The sequence below is a fragment of the Ovis canadensis genome, chromosome 22 (genome assembly GCF_042477335.2).
Source record: "Ovis canadensis isolate MfBH-ARS-UI-01 breed Bighorn chromosome 22, ARS-UI_OviCan_v2, whole genome shotgun sequence".
Classification (NCBI taxonomy): domain Eukaryota; kingdom Metazoa; phylum Chordata; class Mammalia; order Artiodactyla; family Bovidae; genus Ovis; species Ovis canadensis.
The window spans coordinates 35,308,395-35,328,403 of record NC_091266.1 but is presented as its reverse complement, the minus strand read 5'-3'; the positions used below and the strand labels follow the sequence as shown (position 1 = coordinate 35,328,403).

Here is a 20,009-nt window from a genome sequence, read left to right as displayed (position 1 = left end):
GCTTTTGAATAGGCTATCTAGGTTGGTCATAACTTTCCTTCCAAGGAGTAAGCGTCTTGTGTATGTGTTTTTGTCTCATTATTCTATATTGCACTGATAATCTGCTGGTTATATCCAATATACTATATGTCAGCCTATAAATTCCTTGAAAGCAAGGACCATGTCTCATCTTTGATTACACTCAATATCCAAATGACTAATTCAGTGTCAGTAACTGTTTGGTGACCTCTTTTCTTAACTATCTCCCTCCTTCCCTGTATCAGCTCTTTATTATTCCCTATTAGAATCACAGTTGTTGGAGAGACACCCCATATTTCTCTATAAACATTTCTTTTCTCTGCATTATTTAGCTCCCAACCCCTTCACTCATGGGAGAGCTGGGTCTATCCCAGAGCCAAAATGATTTTAGGCTAGGTAAGAAGTTTACTTCTTACTGCCATACAGTAAGATTTGTCACTGGTTCAGGGAGACCTATGCCAAAACCTGGTTAGTATGTCACCATGGCATCTTAAGAAATTTATCCCTAAGAAAATGGCTTTATGACTAAAGAAGCAGTTTTCATATTGTCCCTAAACAAAAATATCACAACTGCCACCTCTACTATCCACCCCATCAGAACAAGCCATATTCAGAGGCTCCACCACACACTTCTGCTCCTTCTCCAACTACCACTTATCTTAGGCCCTCTCGAGGGCAACCGTCATCATTAAAATGTGTTAAACAATGTTTTTTTCTTCCTCATAAAAACAATAAAAACTCAGGAAGAAAAGAAAACTCTGTAAATGGTATAGAGAATAAAGAAATAAATATTCATCTACCTACCATTAACTAACTTTGTTAAGACTGATTTTTTTTACATGTACATACTTCAAATCCTATTTTTTTTAAGAAGTAAAATGTTACAGATATAGGTAAAGCAAATTTGAGTATTCCTCTCTAATCCCATTGCTTTCCATCTCAGCATAGAGGTAACCACTAACCATTTCTCCTCACTTTTACTTTATATTTGCATGGTAAACATATAGGTGCAGAAGTAGTATACTGTCAGTACAGTTCAGTCACTCAGTCGTGTCCTACTTTTTGTGACCCCATGGACTGCAGCATGCCAGGTCTCCCTGTCCACCACCAATGCCCAGAGTTTACTCAAACTCTTGTCCAGTGAGTCGGTGATGCCATCCAGCCATTTCATCCTCTGTCTTCCCCTTCTCCTCCTGCCTTCAATCTTTCTCAGCATCAGGGTTTTTTCAAAGGAGTCAGTTCTTTGCATCAGATGGCCAAAGTATTGGCGTTTCAACTTCAGTATTAGTCCTTCCAATGAATACTCAGGCCTGATTTCCCCTAGGATTGACTGGTTGGATCTCCTTGCAGTCCAAGGGACTCTCAAGAGTTTTCTCCAACACTATTGTTCAAAAGCATCAGTTCTTTGGTGCACAGCTTTCTTTTAGTCCAACTCTCACATCCATTCATGACTACTGGAAAAACCATAGCTTTTACTAGACAGAGCTTTGTTGGCAAGGTAATGTCTCTGCTTTTGAATATGCTGTCTAGGTTGGTCATAACTTGTCTTCGAAGGAGCAAGCATCTTTTAATTTCATGGCTGCAGTCACCATCTGCAGTGATACTGGAGCCTAAAAAAAATAAAGTCTCTCACTATTTCCCCTGTTTCCCCATCTATTAGCCATGAAGTGATGGAACCAGATACCATGATCTTAGTTTTATGAATGTTGAGTTTTAAGCCAGCTTTTTCACTCTTCTCTTTCACTTTCATCAAGAGGCTCTTCTTCATTTTTTGCCATAAGGGTGGTGTCATTTGCATATCTGAAGTTATTGATATTTCTCCTGGCAATCTTGATTCCAGCTTGTGCTTCATCCAGCCCAGCATTTCTCATGATGTACTCTGCATATAAGTTAAATAGGCGGGGTGACGATATACAGCCTTGACATATTCCTTTCCCGATTTGGAACCAGTCTGTTGTTCCATGTTCCGATCTAACTGTTGCTTCCTGACCTGCATACAGATTTCTCAGGAGGCAGGTCTGGTGGTCTGGTATTCCCATCTCTTTCAGAATTTTCCACAGTTGTGATCCACACAGTCAAGGTCTTTGCATAGTCAGTAAAGCAGAAGTAGATGTTTTTCTGGAATGCTCTTGCTTTTTCGATGACCCAGTGGATGTTCAACTTGATCTCTGGTTCCTCTGCCTTTTCTAAATCCAGCTTGAATATCTGGAAGTTCATGGTTCACATACAGCTAAAGCCTGGCTTGGAGAATTTTGAGCATTACTTTACTAGCGTGTGAGATGAGTGCAATTGTGGAGTAGTATGAGCATTCTTTGGCATTGCCTTTCTTTGGGATTGGAATGCAAATTGACCTTTTCCAGTCCTGTGGCCACTGCTGAGTTTTCCAAATTTGCTGGCATATTGAGTGCAGCACTTTCGTAGCGTCGTCTTTTAGAATTTGAAATAGCTCAACTGGAATTCCATCACCTCCACTAGCTCTGTTCATAGTGATACTGCCTAAGGCCCACTTGACTTCGCTTTCCATGATGTCTGGCGCAGGTGAGTGATCATACCATTGTGATTATCTGGGTCATGAAGATCTTTTTAAAATAATTCTTCTGTGTATACTTGCCACCTCTTCTTAATATCTTCTGCTTCTGTTAGGTCCATACCATTTCTGTCCTTTATTGTGCCCATCTTTGCATGAAATATTCCCTTGGTATCTCTAATTTTCTTGAAGAGATCTCTTGTATTTCCCATTCTATTGTTTTCCTCTATATCTTTGCACTGATCACTAAGGAAGGCTTTCTTATCTCTCCTTGCTATTCTTTGGAACTCTACATTGAAATGGGTGTATCTTTCCTTCTCTCCTTTGCTTTTTGGTTTTCTTCTTTTCATAGCTATTTGTAAGGCCTCCTCAGACAGCCATTTTGCCTTTTTGCATTTATTTTTCTTGGGGATGGTCTTGGTCCCTGCCTCCTGAATAATTTCATGAACCTCTGTCCATAGTTCTTCAGGCACTCTGTCTATCAGTTCTAATCCCTTGAGTCTATTTGTCACTTCCACTGTATAATCATAAGGGGTTTGATTTAGGTCATACCCGAATGGTCTAGTGGTTTTCCCTACTTTCTTCAATTTAAGTCTGAGTTTAGCAATAAGGAGTTCATGATCTGAACCACAGTCAGGTCCTGGTCTTGTTTTTGCTGACTGTATAGAGCTTCTCCATCTTTGGCTGCAAAGAATAGAATCAATCTGATTTCAGTGTTATCCATCTGGTGATGTCCATGTGTAGGGTCTTCTCTTGTGTTGTTGGAAGAGGGTGTTTGCTATGACCAGTACATTCTCTTGGCCAAACTCTATTAGCCTTTGCCTTGCTTCATTCTGTACTCCAAGGCCAAATTTGCCTGTTAATCCAGGTGTTTCTTCACTTCCTAGTTTTGCATTCCAATCCCCTATAATGAAAAGGACATCATTCTTGTGTGTTGGTTCTAGAAGTTCTTGTAGATCTTCATAGAATGATTCAACTTCAGCTTCTTCAGTGTTACTAGTTGGGGCATAGACTTGGATTACTGTGATATTGAATGGTTTGCCTTGGAAATGAACAGAGATCATCTGTCATTTTTGAGATTGCATCCAAGTACTGCATTTCAGACTCTTCTGTTGACTCTGAGGGTACATGTATAATGTATTTTCATAATGAATGTGTAGTATTTTTTATGTTTTTGCAATCCATGTAAATAAGATCATAACACATGTATCATTCTGCAACTCACTTTTTTTTACCCAAGGTTTATTTTTGAGATGTTTCTCTTCCAGTACTTATAGCTCTGGTTCATTCTCTTTAAACTACTTGTCAATTCTCATTGATGGACATTTAATTTGTTTCTAATTTATTGTTAATGCAAACAACATTTCGGTCAAAATTCTTGATCTTAATCCTTATTCACCTGTGAAAAATCCTCTCTGGAAGGAGAAAGCTTTCAGTTTTTACATTTAGTATGCCATTGGCTCTAGATTTTTTTTTAACTCTCTACTGAGGTATGATTGAAATATGAAAAGCTGTAGTTATTTAATGTACCGACTGGTTGTGTTTGGAGATAAGTATATTCCCATGAAAGCATCATTACTATCAATGCCATCATCTTTTGTTATCTCCAAATGTTTCCTCCCACTCCTTGTGTTTTTGTTTGGGTTCATTCTTTTGTGATAAGGGCATTTAACATAAGTTGCATTCTCTAAGCAAAAGTTTAAGTACACATCGATATTGTTAATTAGAGGCTCTATGTTGTACGGTAGATCTCCAGAACTTATTTATTCCATTTTCTTTTTTTTTTAATTGAAGTATAGTTAGTTTACAATGTTGTGTTAGTTTCAAGTGTACAGAAAAGTGATTCAGTTATATGTCATCTGCTGATGTTCATTTAGGTATTTTTGAATTTGAGTTTTCTCTGGCTCTACACCCAGAAGTAAGATTGCTGTGTCATATAGTAGCTCTACTTTTAGTTTTTCAACAAAATGTCATACTGTTCTCCATAGTGGCTGCACCAGTTCACATTTCTCAACAATAGTGTAAGAGAATTCTTTTTCCCCCCACATCCTCTCCGTCATTTATTGTATGCAGACTTTTTATGATGATCATTCTGGCTGATGTTTAGTGATACCTCATTACAGTGTTGATTTGCATTTCTCTGATAATTAGCAACATTAAGAATCTTTCCATGTGCTTTATTACCCATCTGTAGGTCTGCCTTGGTGTTTCCTGATGTCAAATTTATATGTCCATTCTTCTACATTTATGAATAGATATTCTGTGAAGAAGAGCTGTTCCTCCTTTTCCTTTTATTTATTTAGTGAATTGTATATTTATACAAAATGACCTTCAGATATTTATTTCATTCTGTGGGTTATAATCCAGTGCTACCATTATTTATTTTGTTGTTCAGATTGTTGTTCAGATTGGCCAAGGCAGGGATCCTTCAAGTTGACTCCTATGTCCTTTTAACATCCTTTCATCATTTTTTGAGCATTCTTTGTTTTCTCATACCACAAGATGGCCTAGGCTCTTCTCAGCTGTTTTTCCAAGGAACCCTGGTTCCTCTTATTAGAGAATTATGTTTAAAAACCGAGCTCTGGGTGCCAGGTGTGTTCATTGACACTGGAGTGTCATTGCTTCCAGACCTGCTCAATGGATAGGAAATGTGTGTAAATAATAAACACACCCATATATACACATAGTTTTGTATCTACTCATCTGTACATATATTAAAACCATGAGTTATACTAATACCTCCATTTCCAATCCATCTCCACAAGGCTTCTTGTAGCCTGCCCCCTTTCCTTATTTAGAACCTCTTCCTGTAACATAGATTTATTATTTGATTAACCAGGCCCCATTTGATAGGCATTTGGATTGTTTTCAGTTATTTATTACCAAAAAGAGTGCTGAGTGTTTATAATGGCTAAGATATGGAAGAAAATGAACTGTCCATCAACAGATGAATGGATAAAGAAGACGTGGTATATATACACAATGGAATACTATGCAGCCAAAAAAATGAATAAAATGCCATTTGCAGCAACATGAATGGACCTAGAAATTATCACACTAAATGAAGTAAGAAAGGGAAAGCAAATACCGTATGTTGTCACTTATGTTTGGAATCTAAAATGTGACACAAATGACCTTATTTATGAAACAGAGATAAACTCACAGACATAGAAAACCAACTTATGGTGACCAAAGGGGAAAAGAGTGTGGGGAAGGGTTAATTAAGAGTTTGGGATTAGTAGATACAAACTACTATATATAAAATAGATAAACAACAAGGTCATACTGTATAGCACAGGAAATTATATTCAGTATCCTATAATAAGCCATAATGGAAATGAATATGAAAAAGAATACATATATACTTTGTTTATATATGTGTGTATGTATATATATATACATATATATGTATAAATCTCTTTCTTAAGAGTACATTTCTTAAAAGCAGTCCTAGCCATTTTAATAATGTCAGTGTCTCTTTTACTCTTTTCCTATCATCATTTAGACAGAATTCTGATGAGATCCAGAGGTCTTACTATACTCACTGGCATTTAGTTTTTCCTTTAATCTAGTTAACTTGATTAATGCAGTAATTAGTCTCTAGCCCAGAGCCTTGTATTAATATAATATTGTACTTTTTATTCACAACGTTTTCCAAGTCTCATTCACCTTCAACAGCTTCAGTCAAATTATAGGCATTTATGCTGATTTCTTTATAACCTAGTTAAGGTTTCATTCCCCTGACTAAACTGGAGATATTCTTCTTTGTAATAAAATTAGCTCTCAGCTTAGAGATAGCTTCACTCTGTGAAATGTCTGTGTTTTCCTCCTAGGCAATTCTCAACCTGTTCTCTCTTAATAGCTATGATTAAAATGCCCTACTTCTTATTGGTTGTACTCACTAATCCTTATGGTTCCCCACTAACTGATGATGTCTCTCTGAATTACAAAAGGCAGAGGTAGTTCAGAGTTTGCCTCACTCTGTTTTTACTCTCAATTTGTTCCCCCTGGCTTCCACCAGCAATTCCTCTGTTCTTCCAGTTTCTATTGAATAGTCACCTGTGGCTCCTCAGTATTATTCATTCCAAACTGAACACTTAAGGTAAATTGACTATATGATTTAACTGCATTTCCAACCAGTCCATTCTGAAGGAGATCAGCCTGGGATTTCTTTGGAAGGAATGATGCTAAAGCTGAAACTCCAGTACTTTGGCCACCTCATGCGAAGAGTTGACTCATTGGAAAAGACTCTGATGCTGCGAGGGATTGGGGGCATGAGGAGAAGGGGACGACAGAGGATGAGATGGCTGGATGGCATCACTGACTCGATGGACATGAGTCTGAGTGAACTCCGGGAGCTGGTGATGGACAAGGAGGCCTGGCGTGCTGCGATTCATGGAGTCGCAAAGAGTCAGATACGACTGAGCGACTGAACTGAACTGAACAGCATGTAGTAATAGACCATAATCTAGAGGGAATTTGCTACCATGAACAATGATAATTCAGGTTGGATTATATAGGGTGATATATAGGGGAAGGACAGCCTGCAAGTGATATTCAGTCAGTCAGTTCAGTCGCTCAGTCATGTTCAACTCTTTGTGACCTCCTGAATCGCAGCACGCCAGGCCTCCTTGTCCATCACCAGCTCCCGGAGTTCACTCAGACTCATGTCCATCCGCTCAGTGATGCCATCCAGCCATCTCATCCTCTGTCATCCCCTTCTCCTCCTGCCCCCAATCCCTCCCAGCATCAGAGTCTTTTCCAATGAGTCAACTCTTCTCATGAGGTGGCCAAAGTACTGGAGTTTCAGCTTCAGCATCATTCCTTCCAAAGAAATCCCAGGGCTGATCTCCTTCACAATGGACTGGTTGGATCTACTTGCAGTCCAAGGGACTCTCAAGAATCTTCTCCAACACCACAGTTCAAAAGCATCAATTCTTCAGTGCTCAGCCTTCTTCACAGTCCAACTCTCACATCCATACATGACTACTGGAAAAACCACAGCCTTGACTAGATGGACCTTTGTTGGCAAAGTAATGTCTCTGCTTTTCAATATGCTATCTAGGTTGGTCATAACTTTCCTTCCAAGGAGTAAGCGTCTTTTAATTTCATGGCTGCAATCACCATCTGCAGTGATTTTGGAGCCCTAAAATAAAAGTCTGACACTGTTTCCACTGTTTCCCCATCTATTTGCCATGAAGTGATGGGACCAGATGCCATGATCTTCATTTTCTGAATGTTGAGCTTTAAGCCAACTTTTTCACTCTCCACTTTCACTTTCATCAAGAGGCTTTTTAGTTCCTCTTCACTTTCTGCCATAAGGGTGGTATCATCTGCATATCTGAAGTTGTTGATATTTCTCCCGGCAATCTTGATTCCACCTTGTACTTCTTACAGCCCAGCGTTTCTCATGATGTACTCTGCATTGAAGTTAAATAAGCAGAGTGACAATATACAGCCTTGATGTACTCCTTTTCCTATTTGGAACCAGTCTGTTATTCCATGTCCAGTTCTAACTGTTGCTTCCTGACCTGCATATAGGTTTCTCAAGAGGCAGGTCAGGTGGTCTGGTATTCCCATCTCTTTCAGAATTTCCCACAGTTTATTGTGATCCACACAGTCAAAGATTTTGGCATAGTCAATAAAGCAGAAATAGATGTTTTTCTAGAACTCTCTTGCTTTTTCCATGATCCAGCAGATGTTGGCAATTTGATCTCTGGTTCCTCTGCCTTTTCTAAAACCAGCTTGAACATCTGGAAGTTCACAGTTCACGTATTGCTGAAGCCTGGCTTGGAGAACTTTGAGCATTACTTTACTAGCGTGTGAGATGAGTGCCATTGTACTGTACTTTGAGCATTCTTTGGCATTGCATTTCTTTGGGATTGGAATGAAAACTGACCTTTTCAGTGATATTGAATGAGCCTAAATAATACCTGTATGAGTCACAATTTAAGGCTTATTGTGTATTATATACTGAAATAGATGCTAAAAAAGCAAACATGGTACTTTTTTTTTGGTAAATGCTCCAATCTGCCTTGAGAGGGGAACGCAGAACTGAACAATAGAAAGATTGGCTATGGCTGTATCAGGAGCCAACAAAGAGTGGAGACAGTTGAAAGGAGGGAGCCCCAGTGTCTCTATCTTGGGGAATAAGGAAAGACCTCACAGAGAAGGCTATAGACCTAAGCTATGAAGAATGAAGAAAAGAGGAGAAAGGATATTCTAGGCAGAGATAAGAAGCTTAGAATAGTGAGAGCCAAGGAATAATGTGGTTTGTCAAGAAATGATGAGGAGTTCTAACATGGCATCATTAATCAGACTAGTATTTGAGGAATTTTTTTGCCAAGTCTAAGCAAGTATCATGCAGAAACCATAGTTTGTTTGTTTTAAGGGCTCATCCAGTCTTACACATTTCTGAATCAAACAAAAATATCCAGTTTTCTTAGTGACTATTTTCTTCTTTTGAAAACTTCTTGTGAAAGAAGAGTGCTTTTTATGTGTGGCTAAGGATTTAAACTATGGTGCTGGAGAAGACTCTTGAGAGTCCCTTGGACTGCAAGGAGATCCAACCAGTCCATTCTGAAGGAGATCAGCCTGGGATTTCTTTGGAAGGAATGATGCTAAAGCTGAAACTCCAATACTTTGGCCACCTCATGCGAAGAGTTGACTCATTGGAAAAGACTCTGATGCTGGGAGGGATTGGGGGCAGGAGGAGAAGGGGACGACAGAGGATGAGATGGCTGGATGGCATCACCGACTCGATGAACATGAGTCTGAATGAACTCCGGGAATTGGTGATGGACAAGGAGGCCTGGCGTGCTGCGATTCATGGGGTCGCAGAGTCGGACACGACTGAGCGACTGAACTGAACTGAAGGATTTAAACATGTGTTTCTTACTGTTAGCTCTTAGTGGACAGTACTGAACTTCAAAAAGGGAAACTGGTGCTGAGTTCAACAGAGTTGTTGTTGTTGTTGTTTAGTTGCTAAGTTGTGTCTGACTATTTTATGACCCCATGGATTGTAGTCCACCAGGCTCCTCTATCCATGGGATTTCCCAGGCAATGATACTAGAGTGGATTGTCATTTCCTGCTCCAGGGAATCTTCCTGACCCAAGGATCAAACCTTTGTCTCCTGCATTTCCTGCATTGCAGGGAGAATCTTTACTACTGAGCCATCAGGAAAGCCCATTCAACAAGTAGTGTCAGCTTATTCTAATTATGAATACATGAGAATATGAATCGAATCACGTGGAAAGCAAAATGTAGAAATGGAACATACTTGAACAGAGCTCAGCTGATACTCTGACATCCTCTGAGGCAACTACTCTCTGCCCCACCCAACCCCTTCAAAGAAAAAGTTGCACTTAGTGGAAAGGGGTATGTCTGGGGAAGGGTTAATACTGATATGACTTCCTATATATTGAATTATGAAGAGACTTTAATGCCTCATCTTGACAGAATTCTGAGGAAGCACAAATTGGAAGCAAAATTACTTAGAAAATCACTATTTAATTCCCAAGTAACATTTGTACCTCCATAATTTCTATAGAAGTAGATTTAAAAGTGGCTGTCATAAGGACACTTTCAGACACTGATGGGACCATCAGTGATGACTGGACCATGGGATTGCAAAGAGTCGAACATGACTTGGTGACTGAACAGCAACATCAGGAAGGAAAAGGATGAAGGCAAATATATAAGTTTTGTTCATGTAGCAATTTACATAACATATAGAGAGTTCTGACAAAATGTGGTCCACTGGAGAAGGGAATAGCAAACCAAACCACTTCAGTATTCTTGCCTTGAGAATCTCACGAACAGTATGAAAAGCAAAAAGATAGGACACTGAAAGATGAACTCCCCAGGTCAGTAGGTGCCCAATATGCTACTAGAGATCAGTGGAGAAATAACTCCAGAAAGAATGATGAGTGGGAGCCAAAGCAAAAACAACAGCCAGTAGTGGATGTGACTGGTGATATAAGCAAGGTCTGAAGCTGTAAAGAGCAATATTGCATAGGAACCTGGAATGTTAGGTCCATGAATCAAGGCAAATTGGAAGTGGTCAAACAGGAGATGGCAAGAGTGAACGTTGACATTTTAGGAATCAGCGAACTAAAATGGACTGGAATGGATGAATATAACTCAGATAACCATTATATCTACTAATGTGGGCAAGAATCCCTTAGAATAAATGGAGTAGCCATCACAGTCAACAAAACAGTCTGAAATGCAGTACTTGGATGCAATCTCAAAAACGATAGAATGATCTCTGTTCATTTCCAAGGCAAACCATTCAATATCACAGTAATCCAAGTCTATGCCCCAACCAGTAACACTGAAGAAGCTGAAGTTGAATAGTTCTAAGAAAACCTACAAGAACTTCTAGAACTAACACCCAAGATGATGTCCTTTTCATTATAGGGGACTGGAATGCTGAACTAGGAAGTGAAGAAACACCTGGATTAACAGGCAAATTTGGCCTTGGAGTACAGAATGAAGCAAGGCAAAGGCTAATAGAGTTTGGCCAAGAGAATGTACTGGTCATGGCAAACACCCTCTTCCAACAACACAAGAGAAGACCCTACACATGGACATCACCAGATGGATAACACTGAAATCAGATTGATTGTATTCTTTGCAGCCAAAGATGGAGAAGCTCTATACACTCAGCAAAAACAAGACCAGGACCTGACTGTGGCTCAGATCATGAACTCCTTATTGCCAAATTTAGACTTAAAATGAAGAAAGTAGGGAAAACAACTAGACCATTCAGATATGACCTAAATCAAATCCCTTATGATTATACAGTGGAAGTGACAAATAGACTCAAGGGATTAAAACTGATAGACAGAGTGCCTGAAGATCTATGGACAGAGGTTTGTGACATTATACAGGAGGCAGGGATCAAGACCATCCCCCAAAAACGAAATGCAAAAAGGCAAAATGGCTGTCTGAGGAGGCCTTACAAATAGCTGTGAAAAGAAGAAAACCGAAAAGCAAAGGAGAGAAGGAAAGATATACCCATTTCAATGCAGAGTTCCAAAGAATAGCAAGGAGAGATAAGAAAGCCTTCCTTAGTGATCAGTGCAAAGAAATAGAGGAAAACAATAGAATGGGAAAGACTAGAGATCTCTTCAAGAAAATTAGAGATACTAAAGGAACATTTCATGCAAAGATGGGCACAATAAAGGACAGAAATGGTATGGACCTAACAGAAGCAGAAGATATTAAGAAGAGGTGGCAAGAATACACGGAAGAATTATTAAAAAAAGATCTTCACAACCCAGATAATCATGACGGTATGATCACTCACCTAGAGCCAGACATCATAGAAAGCAAAGTCAAGAGGGCCTTAGGAAGTATCATTACGAACAAAGCTAGTGGAGGTGATGGAATTCCAGTTGAGCTACTTCAAATCCTAAAAGATGATGCTGTGAAAGTGCTGCACTCAATATGCCAGCAAATTTGGAAAACTCAGCAGTGGCCATAGGACTGGAAAAGGTCAGTTTGCATTCCAATCCCAAAGAAAGAAAATGCCAAAGAATGCTCATACTACCACGCAATTGCACTCTTATCATACGCTAGTAAAGTAATGCTCAAAATTCTCCAAGCCAGGCTTCAGCAATAAGTGAACCATGAACTTCCAGATGTTCAAGCTGAATTTAGAAAAGTCAGAGGAACCAGAGATCAAATTGAACATCCACTGGATCATTGAAAAGCAAGAGCATCCCAGAAAAATATCTATTTTTGCTTTATTGACTATGCCAAAGACCTTGAATGTGTTGATCACAATAAACTGTGGAAAATTCTGAAAGAGATGGGAATACCAGACCACCTTACCTGCCTCCTGAGAAATCTGTATGCAGGTCAGGAAGCAACAGTTAGAACTGGACATGGAACAACAGACTGGTTCCAAATCAGGAAAGGAGTATGTCAAGGCTGTATATTGTCACTTTGCTTATTTAACTTATATGCAGAGTACATCTTGAGAAACATTGGGCTAGATGAAGCACAAGATGTAATCAAGATTACTTAAAGAAATATCAATTACCTCAGATATGCAGATGACACCACCCTTATGGCAGAAAGTGAAGAGGAACTAAAGAGCCTCTTGATGAAAGTGAAAAAGGAGAGTGAAAAAATTGGCTTAAAACTCAACATTCAGAAAACTAAGATCGTAGCATCCAGTCCCATCACTTCATGGCAATAGATGGGGAAACAGTGGTGACTTTATTTTTCTGGGCCCCAAAATCACTGCAGATGGTGACTGCAGCCATGAAATTAAAAGATGCTTACTTCTTGGAAGGAAAGTTATGACCAACCTGGACAGCATATTTAAAAGCCGAGATATTACTTTGTCAACAAAGTTCCATCTAGTCAAGGCTACTGTTTTTCCAGTAGTCAGGTATGGATATGAGAGTTGGACTATAAAGGAAGCTGAGCACAGAAGAATTAATGCTTTTGAACTGTGGTGTTGGAGAAGCTGCAAGGAGGTACAACCAGTCCATCCTAAAGGAGATCAGTCTTGAGTGTTCTTTGGAAGGACTGATGTGGAAGCTGAAACTCTAATACTTTGGCCACCTGATGCGAAGAGCTGACTCATTTAAAAAGACCCTGATATTGGGAAAGATTGAGGGCAGGGAGAAGGGGATGACAGAGGATGAAATGGTTGGATGGCATCACTGACTCAATGGATATTTAATTCAGTTCAGTTCAGTCGTTTAGTCATGTCCGACTCTTTGCAACCCCATGAATCGCAGCACACCAGGCCTCCCTGTCCATCACCAATTCCCGGAGTTTACCCAAACTCATGTCCATCGAGTTGCTGATGCCATCCGGCCATCTCATCCTCTGTTGTCCCCTTCTCCTCCTGCCCCCATTATTTTGGGTGAACTCCGGGAATTGGTGATGGACAGGAAGGCTTGGCGCACTGCAGTCTATGGGGTCACAAAGAGTCGGACACGACTGAGCGACTGAACTATACTGAATAATTATACTGAATAATTAGTGATGTTGAGCATCTTTTCATGTGTTTATTGGCCATCTGTATGTCTTCTTTGGAGAAATGTCTATTTAGATCCTCCCCCTAATTTTTGATTGTGCTGATTTTTGGATATGCAGTTCTATGAACTATTTGTGTTTGTATATTTTGGATACTGATCCTTTGTCTGTTTCTTCATTTTTGTTTTATTAATGGTTTCCTTTGCTGTGCAAAAGCTTTTGAGTTTAATTAGATCCCATTTGTTTATTTTTGTTTTAATTTTAATTACTCTGCGCTTCCTGATCTTTATATTCGGACATTTCTTAAGGCTTTATCCTGACATCTTGTCCTGCAAAAGTCTCATGAGCTTTCACAGCATCAGCTATCTCAGCACTGTATAGACTCCCAAGCCCCTCTCTTCCATCTCTCTCAGGTTCCAGCTGCATGCTAGACAAGGCTCCTTAAAGCTCCATTCCTATGAGATGCCAAGGAAATCTGACTATCGGACATAGAGGTATTGGTAACCTCTGGTAGAAAGAGTAGAAGTCATCTTTAAGTATCTGCTCGGATGGAACTGACAACAGATGCTCCAAGAAGATTCCATTTGTTGAGCATCTACTAAATGTACTGTATTCAAATATATGTCATTTAAAAATAAACTCCAGGGTATATTTGTTGAACTAGTAAGAATAATTATTAGACATATCTTTTATCAGTAACTTTCAGTTTCTTACTACACCATTTTCATGAAATTTCATTTCATGAAATCACGTTTGATGTGCTTTTGTGTTTGATATGTGTTTTTCTGTTACACATGAAACAAACACAGAAAATCCTCATTATGTCAATACTTAATCAAACACTGAGTACCTTTCTGATAAAATAATTTAACTTTTGTGGCACAATTTAAAATATTAAAACCATCAAAGTAGACCTAGTTAGAGATTTTAATATTCAAATTATTTTTTGAGTAACTTATTTTGTTATCACTCTTGTAAGTTTTCTCTTGTTTAGTTAACTGATGTAATTCTTCTGGATCTTTTTTAGTGGATTGGCATGTAACTTAAACATTTATCAATCATTATTTTCATTGATCTCACAAAATCCTATGTCTTTTGCTCAGATTTGCAACTTGGCTTTCCTACAGCTTTGGAAATATACTAGGTTTACTGTATATTGGAGAAATTAAAAGCATCATTGATAGTATTTGTGAGGATATTAGTGAGGACGTTGCCAAGTGGAAGGAATGTTTAAGTCAATTCTCAGGTGAACAATGACTATTTTAGTGTTAGGATTACTTTTTTCCTATGTATTCTTTAGCACTAGGGCAGCCTTCTCAAACGTTTTATATCAGATACATTTGAAATATTCTCAAGTATCAGGGGACTCCTAGATGAAAAGTATAATCACTTAGTTGTAGATACTATAATCCAATAATAACTGCCAGTGCTCTTTTAAACAGAGTGGTGTTTTCCTGAAAAATCTGTTTAGTTTGGCTGACATTTTAGCCTATTCTTTTGTTGGTCCCCTCTCCTTGCATATTTCAGTGGTATATATAGAAGAGACTTCAGTTTTTCCCTTTGAAAATGTCCTCCTTGACTTTTTGGTACCTTACCCAAGTAAGATTAAAAGCATTATCAAAACTTTCTGTCATACAAACGCTATTGAGATATAGTATGTGATATATGGTAAGTTGCAAGCTTAGGATTTTTCCCTCCTATTTAAAATGGAAAATGATTTTTTATACAGCCTTTTTAGAAGAGGAAAATAAAAACCAAGTAGTTAACTTTGTTTCTTGAAATTAATCCCTTTTTTCCTTTTTATAAATTTGAAAAATTTTAAGGCAAATATTATATGTTTTTGTTAAGTAACTGGTTTAAGTCAAAATGGGATATAATATTTCTAAAGGTAGGTTTGTTAGGTTTATTTAAATAACATTTATGAACTTACATTAATGTTGTTTTCAATAGGAAAATAAATTAACAGTATTGAATAACAAAGTTACTAAAACTATATGTCAAAGCAATATGAGTAAAATTATAGTCTAAGACAACATTTTCTAAGAGACTTTGAAACAAACCATCTTCTTACTGAGTGGCAATGTCAGGATTATGTAGATAATTATAAGATCAATATAAACATGTGTTGGTTTCATGATCATTTTAATAGGCCTAAAAATGTACTTTAATTTTAATTGCTATTTGGAACTAAAAAATAAATGATTAAATTTAATTTTTTAAAGAATGATTATGTTTATTTCTTTAATGTGACACCTATGCCATTTGTTGTTGTTGCTTATTTACTTGATTCTGGGTTTAATGTGAGATAAGTTCCCATGGATTTTATTTTAAGCTAAAATGAGACGATTTCTGTCCTTTTTCTTGATGTTTCTTAAAAAATATTTTCTCATACATTGTTGTTGCTGTTGTTGTTCAGTCACTAAGTTGTGTTCAACTCTGCAACACCATGGACTGCACATGTCAGTCCTCTGTCCTCCACTATCTCCCAGTTTGCTCAAATCCATGTCTGTGAGAATTCTCATACATATATACAGAGGTAAAGACGGCAGCAAGCCCTGAAACCCACTTCAAAAACTGATAATCAGTTCAGTTCAGTTCAGTTCAGTCACTCAGTCGTGTCTAACTCTTTGTGACCCCATGAATCGCAGCACGCTGGGCCTCCCTGTCCATCACCAACTCCCGGAGTTCACTCAAACTCACGTCCATCGACTCCGTGATGCCATCCCCCATCTCATCCTCTGTCGTCCCCTTCTCTTCCTGCCCCTTATTCCTCCCAGCATCAGAGTCTTTTCCAGTGAGTCAACTCTTCGCATCAGGTGGCCAAAGTACTGGAGTTTCAGCTTTAGCATCATTCCTTCCAAAGAACACCCAGGACTGATCTCCTTTAGGATTGACTAGTTGGATCTCCTTGCAGTCCAAGGGACTCTCAAGAATCTTCTCCAACACCACAGTTCAAAAGCATCAATTCTTCGGCGCTCAGCTTTCTTCACAGTCCAACTCTCACATCCATACATGACCACTGGAAAAAACATAGCCTTGACTAGATGGACCTTCATTGGCAAAGTAACGTCTCTGCTTTTGGATATAACCAAATGATCATGGTCCTGCTTTATAAGACTAAAAAACCTATGTGTCCATGCTAAGTTGCTTCAGTTGTGTCTGACTCTTTGCGACCCACTGGACTGCAGCCCACCAGGTTCCTCTGTCCATGGGATTCTGCAGGAAAGAATACTGAAGTGGGTTGCCATGCCCGGGATTGAACCTACACCTTTATGTCTCTTGCATTGGCAGGTGGGTTCTTTACCACTAGCGCCATGTGGGAAGCCCTAAAAAATCTATAGCAGCTGCTAATGGAGCACTGTGGTCACTGTGTCATCTTTTGCAGAACTCCCTAATGACATCTTATGGAGCCCCACATGGTGTTGCACAGAATTCCATTTGAGGAACTCTGCCCTAGGAACTTGGATAATATATACGACGATAATGTGAACCCCTGTAATTAATTATTAACCTAAAATTTTTTTTCAGTCTGTATACCACTGAGAAGTGTGTCATCCATATTTTGTGAAACAATGTATAAAAGGGCAAGTAAAATCTGGATATGTTTAAAAGAGGGGGAAAAGGCATGACAAATGAGAATGATCAGAACAAAGGCCAGTAGGGCAGGGATTCTGTAATAAATAGAACTAGATAGCACCCACAAAGAACTTTTTGACGAAAGTAGAGGGGCCTGAAGTTGGGGAAAAATTATGGTTGAGTTGTAGAGGCCTTGAATTGAAGAAAACAAAGGTCTTGAAAATCCACTAAGAGTTTGAAGAGTAAGTGAAGCTTATGAAATTGATTGGGAGAAGATGAATCTGGCAGTGGGGGAAGAATCTAGAAGTAGACAGGCAAGTGCATTCCTGCGATAATTCATGCAAGTGGAAATAATAGCCAGAACCAGAATGGTGGCAATAGATGTGAAGGAATGGGATGGGTATTGGACATATGGTGAGTAGCTTTCATGATATCTGGGGTCAACCTGACAATGAACATATTTCTATTTGTGGTTATGGTATTAATATTTCCATTTTCAGAAATATTAAAAATATGAAATTGGGTGAATTTGGGGGGAAGTGTTTCTAGGCTGAGCTGTTTTCTGAAACTCCCCAGCCAGTTATCTTTCCTGGCCTTGCCTCCTGACACTGTTCCTCTCATTTCATTTCATTAGAGAGTACAGATCCCACAGTGCCAGATTTTCAGATTTTTTTGAGAAGGACTGTAAATCTAGCTAGTTTGTGATATCTTCCCATTTCTAAATGTTAGCAACTCAATTTTTTTAACAAATAAAATATACTATATCCTGTGTACTAGACTCGGTTGCCAATTTGTGACCTTTATCTGGAGTTGTGTATGCTGCTTTCAGAAATCACCTTGAAGTGAACCCTGAACCAAATGGTAATAGTCCCTTTTGGAAGACTCTGTATAATTCTTATTAGCAGGAAGCTCATAGAAACATTTGTTTTAGTAGTTAATATTTTTGTTTTGTTGGGATGTTGATTTGAAAGTTATAAGCCTTGAACCTGGACTGGTGATTCATTTGATATATGATATTATACTGGGACGACCCAGAGGGCTGGTATGGGGAGGGAGGAGGAAGGGGGTTTCAGGATGGGGAACACGTGTATACCTGTGGTGGATTCATGTTGATGTATGGCAAAACCAATACAATATTGTAAAGTAATTAACCTCCAATTAAAATAAAATAAAAATAAATTAATAAAAACAAATTAAAAAAAAAAGAGAGTTACAAGCCTTTCTCTGCTTTTTCCCAGCCAGGTCTCTAGACAAACTTTATAACTTTGCTGATTGCTCTGGACTCCATCTGATATTTGCTCTAAATGCACTGCGTCGTAATCCCAATAACTCCTGGAACAGCTCTAGTGCTCTGAGTCTGTTGAAGTACAGTGCCAGCAAAAAGTACAACATTTCTTGGGAACTGGGTAATGGTAAGTAAGGATGTTATTTCCTCTGAATTGACAAGATAAAAGGTGAAAAATAAATTGGCTTGGGATATAGTCTCAGACCATATCTAGTACATCCCAGAAAACACTGGGGTTGTTTGACCACTGAGTTGACCTTCCAAATAGTAAAAGACCAAACAGTTGGAGAACAGATTTAGTGAATCCCACTATTTGCATCTACAGTTATCTCTAGTTGCCTTATTCCAAATATAGGGGAAATGCCATATGTGACAGAGAAGGCAATGGCACCCCACTCCAGTACTCTTGCCTGAAAAATCCCATGGATGGAGGAGCCTGGTGGGCTGCAGCCCATGAGGTCGCTAAGAGTTGGACACGACTGAGCGACTTCACTTTCACTTTTCACTTCCATGCATTGGAGAAGGAAATGGCAACCCACTCCAGTGTTCTTGCCTGGAGAATCCCAGGGACAGAGGAGCCTGATAGGAGGCTGTCTATGGGGTCACACAGAGTTGGACACGACTGAAGTGATTCAGCAGCCATATGTGACTTATAATTAACAAGTTGATGTTAAATCAGATATAGCCTATCTGCACAGCCTAAGCTGCATTTTGCAGTGTGTCTCTCTGGAATACTGGTCCTGTAAGATGACCTTATAATAATTCAAAAGAGTTTGGTGAAGTATATTCGGGAACTGATCTTCAGTATATGTACGTCTTGAAGGTTCACAATGCACATTAGCATATAACAGACTCTGTGAAGTCCTCCTGCAATGAAATCTGTGTAACGTTTTTAATCCAGCATTAAAAATTTTTTATTTCAAGATAGCATCTCTCTTTTTTTAAAATTTATTTATTTTGACCAAGCTGTGCAGCATGCAGAATCTTAATTCCCCTGACCAGGGATTGAACCGGTGCTCCCTGCATTGGGAACATGGAGTCTTAACCACTAGACTATCAGGAAAGTTTCAGCCCAGCATTTTAAAAATTATTTCAAAAATAGGTTTTGGTTGGTTTCAGGGGAATGCATCCTGTGTAGTCACATAGGATCCCATGCTTAGAAGAGAATCATGCTTGATTTAATGCTCTTCTATTGCCATCTTATTTTTAAAGTAAAGGCATCTACATTTTCATTTTGCATGGGGCCCTGAAAATTATGTAGCCAGTCATGTTTAATCATTGCAGTCTGTGTGTGTGTGTGTGTGTGTGTGTGTGTGTGTGTGTGTGAGACAGACCTATTATCATGTCATGGAACAATGTTCCATGGAACACACTTGGGAGAAATACTGCCTAAGTCGCACTATTTTTCCTAGTGATATGAATGTATGATTTGTTATATATATGATATTCTGTAAATTCCATGACTGTCTAATATTATTGAGTCAACTAATATGGATTATAATTAAAATTATGGATAATTTAAATTGGAAAATATTCTGATTCCCTAATTAAAAGACATTTTGGTAAATCTTAGAACAAAACAATTGAGTCTAATAAACCAA

General features: G+C 38.7%; 1 protein-coding gene across 2 annotated transcripts in view; it reads left to right on the top strand.

Moving 5' to 3' along the window:
• HPSE2 (heparanase 2 (inactive)) overlaps positions 1-20,009 on the top strand; it is a 690,397-nt gene that overhangs the window by 410,239 nt on the left and 260,149 nt on the right. The window contains exon 4 of one of the 2 annotated variants that reach the window (XM_069567226.1): positions 18,362-18,535. The exons of the other annotated variant lie outside the window; for it this stretch is intronic. Within the exon in view, the coding sequence (XP_069423327.1) occupies positions 18,362-18,535 (174 nt within the window). The remainder of the gene's footprint in view (positions 1-18,361; positions 18,536-20,009) is intronic. 2 annotated transcript variants of the gene reach the window in all.